This window comes from Pyrus communis, chromosome 14 (assembly GCF_963583255.1).
Source record: "Pyrus communis chromosome 14, drPyrComm1.1, whole genome shotgun sequence".
Classification (NCBI taxonomy): Eukaryota; Viridiplantae; Streptophyta; class Magnoliopsida; order Rosales; family Rosaceae; genus Pyrus; species Pyrus communis.
The window spans coordinates 23,874,589-23,883,809 of record NC_084816.1 but is presented as its reverse complement, the minus strand read 5'-3'; the positions used below and the strand labels follow the sequence as shown (position 1 = coordinate 23,883,809).

The window sequence follows — 9,221 nt, the reverse complement described above, 5'->3', positions numbered from 1 at the left end:
TTCCAAGTTGGCTGTTAGCCTAATTTCAATCCAAGGCTAAGTAAACCTAACTTTAAACCCAAATATGTTGAAAGCTTTATTCCCTAGATTTTTTTTCCTTCATTTTCTCTCCAATTTCTAGTTCAAAAAGTATAAGAAAAAAAAAATAAAGAAAAAAACCGAAATCCAACCTAAAATCAAACCAAACCGAATTACAAATTCCAAAATCATATCAAACTAAATCGATAGTAATTTTGATTTGATTTTTGATTTTGACGAAAATCGAACTGAATGAAACCAAACTCACTCATAATCATCAATTCAAAAGAGAATAATAATGCAGAACACAAATGAATCAATAGTAGATGAAGATTTGCTCTGGCACACGGTCTCTACTTCATTACCGAAAAACTTCAGTTTAGATATGACAATTATTAATTATAAAAGGAAAGATGTACATATTAGTTATTTAATTATGAGAATAGTAACACATACACACCAACAAACATTCCATGTCCTTGCCAAAAATTTCATCATATTTAATAATAAAATAGTAGAGCATGAATTTCCCGTACATTTTTACACTATTTCTGACTATCCACAATCTTTTCTTATTCATAATTCCCCCCCCCCAAAAAAAAAATAAATGAATCTAAAATATCCCCCACCCCACAAAACACAACAAAATATTAATCAAAATATAATTCTCCTTTTTAAAGAAAAATAAACAAAATTAAACCCCATCGGAATTTCCTACTTTACCCCCTCCAGTCGTTACACTGCGCCGTCGGCCTAGCCTTCTGCTTCCCGGCCTTGAGCGGGCACGGCGTCTGTACGGGCGGGACCATGCAATTATACTGCAGACACACCGAGCTGCTAACCGGAATTTCAGCCGTCGGATTGATCTGGATCCCCGTCAGAAAATTGTGCTGTAAATACAGTACCTGTATATTCGCCGCCAATAGCCGGTCCACGAAGCTACCTGGAACCTGACCCGTGAACCGGTTGTTATTCAAGTAGAGACTCTGTACGGTCGAAAACAACGGCGAGATTTCACCGGATAGTCGGTTGTAGCTGAGATCGACGTTGGCGATTGAAACTTGACCCTCCGGTGCGATCCGACCCGAAAACAAGTTTCGCTGCAATTGGAGGTTTGTGATTGGGAAGGTGAGGATCCGACCCGGGATTGTGCCCGTGAACTGGTTCATGCTGAGGTCGAGGTAGTTGAGCTGGTCGAGCCGGTTCAGGAGGCGGTCGACCGGACCGGAGAGCCGGTTCCAGGAGAGAGAGAGGTATTGGAGAGAGGGAGGGAGGGAGTTGAGAGTGAGCGAACCGGAGAGGTCGTTGTGCTTTAAGTCGAGTCGGGACAGGGTTTGGGAGGTGAAGGGAGGGACCGAACCGGAAAGGCGGTTGTGGCAGAGGATGAGGTTGGAGAGCTCCGGGAGGGCTGCGACGGAGCCGGGGATTGCTCCGGCGAATTGGTTGTAGCTTAGGTCGAGTGTTCTGAGGTTGCGGAGCTGGCCGAGACTCGGCGGAATCTGACCGGAGATGAAGTTGCGGCTGACTGCGAGGAACCGGAGGCTCTTGAGCTGGGATATCGATTGGGGCAGGGTGCCGAAGATCCGACCCGGAACGATTGATAGCTCAGCGAGGGCGGAGAGCTTGCCGATTGCCGGGTCGAGCCGACCCGTCAGACCCGGCGCACCGGCTCTTGGGTCGCCGAGATTGAGGGAAATAACCTTGTCGGAATCGCAGTAAACGCCGGCGAAGTTGCAGGGGTCGGAGGTGAAGTCCCAGGAGGCGAAATACTTTGATCCCGGCATGTCTTCCAGCGACTTCCTAATCGACTGCAAAGCCAAGAAATCAACCGGGTCGAGAATGGCGACGGCGATTGGAATCGGAATGGGGTTCCATTGAATCAAACAGAGGAAGAACACTGTGCACACAAACCCATTACTCCTCTGCTTTTCCGCCATTGGAAGCGAGCTCTGAGACTGTGAGTGACAGAAATGGACCTGGCGATATGGGTTTTATAGCGGGGAGAAAGAAAGTGCTTTTAATGGGGGAAATAAAGCACTTTTCCGTGAGAGAAGCTACAGATTTCTCGTGGGAAATCACAGAGCGGTGATAACTTTAATAGTGGGAAATATTAAGCATCCAGAAAAAAAACAGATGGTGGCTTGGAGAAGAAGGCAATCGATCGAATCTTGTATTCTAATTCTACTCGAGCTCAGATTTTCTCGAAAGATTTCTGCTTTTTAATTTCTAAATTTTTCTGAATATTTTTGGCTTCTCAGAGAAGACGCAATCACTCACTCAGCTGCTATACAGTAAACAGAGCCACTGAGGAGGCTGAGCTCTTCGATTTTTAATTTTTACTTTTATTTTATTTTATTTTTATTATTATTAAAATGTTACTGTTTTTGTTTCTTTACTGGGAGTTGGGTTCGGGGTTAAACGGTTGTCCGAGCCTACGTGGCGGGTGGGGCCTCAGGTTCGGGATCCAGGTTGGCGAACTAAGAGGGCGGGGATCATGTGAGCTTGCGGTTTGACGTGAGACTTTTGATCTGACGTGGAACTTAGGGAGGTGGGTATTTCCGTATTTGCCAGCTGGGTTTGGTTTTCTTCTTGCAAGAAAAGGAAGAGGATTATCGTCGGATCTTTTTTCTGGGGATTTTGAGAATCTTATAATCGTGATTGTTCATCGTATATCATGCAATCAGAAATTATTTTAAAATTTAAGATTTAAAATTAAATATAAATAGTACCTAACTAAAATTGTCTGCATAATGTATGATAAACAGTCACGATCACGGGATGCCTAAGATCCCAGGAAAGAATCCGGCAAGGATTTCCACAAGAAAAGGCTACTGCTTGTCGTTTTTATGAGGACTCGGATTCCTACTCACAAGGGAGAATATTGTAATTTAATTTGGGGGTAGTTTCTCTCGTAGTATTTAGTTATTTACTAACTTAGAATTGGATAGAGTTCGAAATTGTTTTTATTTTTAAGTTATTTTGATTCATGATTTTACATTGCAATCAGTAATCCAATACTGGAAAAACGATGAATTGTCATTTTGTTGATGATGAATCTCACATTGATGGAAGAATGGATCTTGCTAGTAGTTGAGCTGTTCCTCATATTGCTAATTGGTTTTATGATAGCACCTCAAATTTCTTCTTGTTATCAGAGCATGTTGTCTCATGCGTGAAGCCCAACGGCCACTCATACTTCACGTCACCTGATTTGTATTTTTCACATGTCATGCTTGAAAATTCGCCACATGTAAGGTCGCGTGTTGAGAATAAATCTTACATTGATGGAAGAAAGGATCTTCCAACCTTGCATATGCTTATAAATAGTTGGTCCACACCTCATACTGTCAATTAGTTTTATGATGAAACCTTAACTTTTTCACATCACACGTCTATTCTCAAATAAGTAAACATGTCGCTAGAAACAACCTGATCATGAACTTCACAATTAAACTACTAAAAAATTGCTCCAAAAATATGATTGAGGTATTTTTTTTTTTTTTTCATTTGGAGAAATGTTTTGGGAAAGAAAAACTATCACTAATACAAACTCAGATTTGATTTGGGATTTTGGAGCTACATAAAAGCTCACAAAAGCTCAAAATCCCACAATAACAAGAGTTTATTGTGGTCTCTAAGTATGTGCAAGTATGATGGTAAGAGATGGTATGGGTAACTTTTACTTTCTATAATTTTTTTCTGTTAACTTTTCTATTTATGTAGGCTGCCAAATGTTCTTCAAAACCTTCTATTCTTAGCTAATTTGTTAAGAGTTTATTTCTACACTACACCCACTATTTTTAATTAATTAATATCCTACCAAAATCTTTTATGAAGTTGCATAATTTCATTCACCTCTCAATTCCACTGCACAAAGAAATTATGACAATAAATTAAAAATCCCAATGACATTCTTCAAACTTCCTCTCCTTTTCGTTGGATGTTGGGAGTCTTGGAGCCAAAGAAAGATGGTATTCTCAGGGAATGAGATCTATTTCGGATTTCTGTGTTTGAAGTCTTCGGATCTAAAGATAGGAACTGTATAAAAGAGAGAGAGAGAAAAAAAAAATGATCCGGACCGTTCAAGTTTTTGGATTTTGTGAAGTGAGTCAATAGATGGGCTGATGGGGGCCGTCAGATTGAAATTGAGCGATTTGGATCTCTCATTCAGTCAACAAGCTCTGAACACTGAAATCCGAAGTGAATATTAATCCGTACACTTAGTCCATAACAAAACAAACCAGTTTCACTGAATTGGAGAGTCAAAGGAACTGGTAAAACAAAAGTTACTAACTTGTTCTTCACTCCTCCGTGCTTTGGTCCTTTCTTGGTTTCAGAAGCTGCCTGGCTGGAGTCAAAAAGTTTACCAAGAAAAGCCACTCTGCAATGCAACGCCACCAAAAGGGTGTCAAACAAGTAAAAAATAAAAATAAAAAAATAAAAAAATAAAAAAACTAGGTAATTGCTTTAAATCAAGTTCTAAAAGACGATAGGCACTACTTAGATGGCGGGCTAAGGCTTAGCGTCTAGGCAACTAGGCGGGTGCCTCTGCGGACTAGGCGAATTTAAGTAAATCTATTGTATTTCGTGTAAATAATTGTCTGTTTATACTTAAAATATATATAATTTCATCATAAACTATAAAATAGAATAACATATATATTATGAAGTATTGGAACATAATGAAAACATGGGGAGCAAACATGTAATGTATGTTTATTTAAGTGTTCAATAAGTCTCTTACAATTTATTGGAAACAATAAAATGCAAAAGGAAAGTTATCTATTTTCTATCTAAGTGAGTTGCAATTTAGGCAAGTGTCTAGGCAGGTCTGGGCGGGTGCCTAGGTGGTCTAGGCAGGCACCTCAGCAGGTCTAGGAGCCCTTTCTTAATTTTCAAACGCCTAAGCATTAATCGGGGTGGGTCCTAGGTGGTGCTAGACGGGGATTTTTAGAATAATGCTTTAAATTATGGGAAAGGATCCTCGCGGGATCCTTTTCCTAGGGATCCCATGATTGTGACCGTTCATCGTACATCGTGTGGTCAGAAATCATTTCAAATTTTAAAATTCAAAAAATTAAGTATAAATAGTATCTAACAAAAACTGACTGCACGATATACGATGAACGATCACGATCACGGGATTCCTAGGATCCCTAGGACAAGAATCTGGCAAGGATCATTTTCCTTAAATTATTACAAGACATGGTATATATATCAAAACTAATTATACCAAAATATTAAAAAGCTCGACCCTTTATGTGTAAAAAAGTTGTCAATTCTTTGCAGACAAAATCACAATGTTAACACATGCACATAAACTTGCCTAGTATTATAGAGGTTCTTCACGCATTGATGAAGTTTCCTAATGGATAGATTTGGTTTGATTGTGAAAATAATAATTATAAATGTGTCAGACTATGATTTGTAGTGAGTCGGAAACAATCAATATTCACCAAAATATAAGCAAGTACTGTGTGTATATATATTAGGCAAATACTCTGTGTGTGTGTGTGGGTATATATATATACACACACAGTATCAATGCAGGGAGTGTGATTCTCTTCCTCCAAATTCCTTCCTCTCTTCCCTCATTTTCCTCTTTGTCTTTCTTTCTTTATAAAGAAATTAACACAAAATGTTGACGTGACTTAATTATGACCGTTTAAATTGGAGGGAAGGAAAGGAAAGGAGAATTTGGAGGGGAAAGAGCCGTACTCTCAATGCAGATGGCATTGTTATCTGGAAGAATGAATTTGGCAGGTAATATTGAGCAGGAAGCAAGAAAGCAAAGCCTGCAACCCCATCTGGCATAAGCAATGACGCCCCACAGATGATCATGGCACAACCACCCCAACAACTAAAACACCCCCACATTCCCTATCTTGGTTTTTGGACATGGCACACTTGCCACACTTGATATAGTTGAGACTGTTAAAGCTTGCAATCTTTTTGCCTCCACATTTATTTAACTTCCGTCACATGTCCTTTTCATCCAGCTACTCCACCTTCCACACAAAATGAGCTTCCTTCTTCGAGTACTGGGGCGAGGAGTGAGTGAGAAGAGAATATATCCTACCACCAGAGATAGAGGAATAGGAGGTGAGGTGTGCGTGAGAAGAGAATCTGCTCTACAATCGGAGATGTATCTTGTAATTTGTGAGTGTTGTAAGCAGAAGACGGTTTATGCCTTGCTTAGAACATATTTTATCGTATTTATGCAAGTCAATTTGCCATATAACCGAGCATACATCTAGTCCTTGGTGAGTCCTCAAAACACGAGGATTATCCGTGATGACATGTTATTTTTTCGTGTGAGGCAAGTTAATCTATCATACAATCGAAGATATATCTAGTCCCTAATGAGTGGTAAGCACAAGAGGACTTTCCTTCAAATGTCAACATTTTTTTTCGTGTGAGAAGTTGTCGACTGCGATGTATGTGCGGTTTCTAGAGCAAGTAGAGACAAATACTAACAATGATCAAAACAACTTTCCAAAAAAGCAGTTTTGTGGTTCTTAATCTTATGATCCAACAGGCCCAAAAAATAGGGGGCTGTGGGGGAGCAATTTAAGCAAATTGGATCATATGGGCTTTTGCCAACCCTAACTCAAGTTCAATGATAAAGGCTTCCTCACTGACAAATTAACAAGATAAATAATCAGTTGGATGAAGGGTTTAGGGAAAGGACCTTACATTACACACCTCCAAGAAAGTTATTAAGCTACTACATCGTTACGAAGATGCAGGTGGAATATAGGAAAATTTCACTACATCAGAGTAAAATCGAACTCGCTAAAGGACTTCGGAAACTCTGATATCCATATTTCTTGACAAATTATATAGCAGTCGTAGCATTTATTCCATCATCGGAATTGACCCGCCAGCAGCCACGATTTGTTGCTCCAACTAAAAACCAAAGGGACAAAGTCAATGAATGGATGAGATATGGGCAGTGAAGCTAATGTCAAATCCAAGCTGAGATTGTTCGTGGCAGCAGTTCAAGGACGCTTTCGAGGATCGTAAGGGATGAATGTGTCAAGGGTAGAACATAAGTTATCAACCCAAGCGCACAAGCATGGAATACACCGAGGAATTCCTTTAGATAATAATAAAGCATCGCGGAAAATTCAAGCTACCTTAAGTAACATTTTCACTACTTACCCTGAATAAATTTTCAAGCTTGTTCTTAAGTGCAGAGCTCTCTTGCTGCAGTTGTTGCAAACATCTCAAACACCTACACAAAACATTATTGAGTTGCATTTAGATGCAAATGCCATGCTACAAACCCTTTCTTCATCGCAAGGGTTGAGTTCAAACACAAATGAAATACAAGTCCAACACAAGATACCAAGATTTCAAATTCTAGTCCGAAAAGTGATTGTAGCGTTAATGAAAGGAGGAGCATACGCATTGACAAATTTCCAATTGATGGTATCTCTTCTCAAGAAACAAGTGAGCTATGCAAAATTGTGCTCAAAACAGCTAGAGACTCAAGCTAGAATAAATCCATCTCGCGATTTAGGGTGCAAATTTGTGTCAAGGCCCTAAACTGATACACCACTTTTTGAAGTAATAAGTGGCTAAATTCTGAAGATTTTATTCAGAGAAAACAAATTGAGAAAATCACCATGAAGCAAAAACACTTACCCTTCCAGGTTCTGAGCCTCACAAAAATTTCTGAAGTTGATGCATACATTTTTAAGTCTGAATGCACCTATCCTGCAAACCAACGGAATCAATGTCCAATTAAAAAACTTCAAAAAACAACAAAAGTACAAATTTTTTGCAAAAGCACATAGGTGCTCTAAGTTTCAATTAACAAGCAGACCAGTTCTCAGAAATTCAAAGCACTATCGTTTGAGGCAAGCGAGGTATTCAAGTTGAAAGAGAAGAGACTTTCAAATAATAAGGAAAAAGAGCTTGGAATTACCAGGCACTGCTACCCTTGAATTGATGGACATAGGCATCTACCTGTTTGAAATTTACAACGTTCTGTTCTCTACGAAAAATAAACGAAACCCAAATTAACATTGTTTTCGCACAGCTACCACCAAACAAAATTTGTCCGAAAGTGAAGCAAATCAAAGAATATCACTCAAGGTTAAGACAAAAGAAGAACTCACAGAGCCCCGGCCATATTGTTGAAAAGCTTCTCGGAATCTTGAAAGAAAAGAGAAACAACTTCAACTACAAAATCCGGGCTGTTTTCATCCTGCAGCTTCTTTAGTTGTGCAAACTGATCGTCCAAGAATCCCTTTTCACCACAACCAGAAACCCCACAATCAAAGTTTATTTCAACGGCACATCAGTTTTGAACCACAAATGGAAGTATTTTAGGGAAATTACGTCTGACTATCCAGTAATTTCTATAAACATTTCACCCTTTTAATCTGAAAGTTCCTAACTTTACACGCGAACTAATCATATACACCAAAAATTAAGTTGCTTTTGGTGAAATTAACAATACACATAAAAAATTTCCACTGAAAACAAACAGTTAGCCGGCAGAGAACCCAGAAAACATTCTACGGAAACAAACAGATACCAGCGGAGAAACCCCAGAAAATTTTCCATGGAAACAAACAGAGGTCAGCAGAGAAACCCCAAAAAACTTTCCATAGAAACAAACAGAGGTCAGCAGAGAAAACCCAGTAGAGATTAACTAAAACGTCAAAGAAGAAAGGGAAAAAAAATCAGAAACCTCTCGGCGCAGATACTGAGTGTAGTCAAACCACTGATTCCTCCACTGAGCCACGGCGTCCATGGTAGCCTTCTCGCTCACTTCCTAGAAGCACAGCGGCGAGTTTTTGACTCCGCACTCGACTCGGGAGCAGTAATGCGGAATCGAGCAGATCTTATATAATTTGTGTTGGAGAAAAAAACGGATTATAAATTTGTGGAAATTGAAATGGAAAGGCTCTTTCTTTTTCTTGAAAGTGAACGTTTCAAAGGAAAACGTCTTTAGCGACAAAATACTGAGTGACTGACAGATTGACAGACGTTGCCAGGGAGGGAAGGTTTTTATCAACGTCAACGGAATAGCCTCTACTTTATTTAATCTCCCAAATACTATAAATATTTGCTATCTTAGTCAATTACCAAATAAAAAAATAGTTTATCCTTAATCAATTGTTTGATGATTATTTTTTTTTCACTTAATATTACTTTACAGTGATCAGCGAGATGTGTTAAATTTAAAT

At 39.2% G+C, this 9,221-nt stretch overlaps 2 protein-coding genes across 3 annotated transcripts; both read right to left on the bottom strand.

Moving 5' to 3' along the window:
• Positions 1–481: 481 nt before the first annotated feature.
• On the bottom strand, positions 482–2,406 carry LOC137716458 (DNA damage-repair/toleration protein DRT100-like). Its single transcript, XM_068455918.1, has one exon. It carries the CDS (start codon positions 1,953–1,955, stop codon positions 738–740), a length of 1,218 nt encoding a protein of 405 aa, XP_068312019.1. The 5' UTR covers positions 1,956–2,406; the 3' UTR covers positions 482–737.
• A 4,289-nt stretch (positions 2,407–6,695) lies between these two features.
• Positions 6,696–8,897, bottom strand: LOC137715890 (histidine-containing phosphotransfer protein 1-like). 2 transcript variants are annotated; one of them, XM_068455250.1, is made up of 6 exons: positions 8,723–8,897; positions 8,145–8,275; positions 7,952–8,020; positions 7,669–7,740; positions 7,183–7,255; positions 6,696–6,927 (listed from the first exon to the last, which is right to left on the bottom strand). In XM_068455250.1, the coding sequence occupies exons 1-6, from the start codon at positions 8,783–8,785 to the stop codon at positions 6,877–6,879; spliced, it is 459 nt and encodes a 152-aa protein (XP_068311351.1). In that variant the 5' UTR covers positions 8,786–8,897; the 3' UTR covers positions 6,696–6,876. The 2 variants fall into 2 exon arrangements, with proteins under 2 accessions (XP_068311351.1, XP_068311352.1); XM_068455251.1 differs by lacking the exons at positions 6,696–6,927; positions 7,183–7,255 and having other exon boundaries at positions 7,665–7,740.
• Positions 8,898–9,221: the final 324 nt, after the last annotated feature.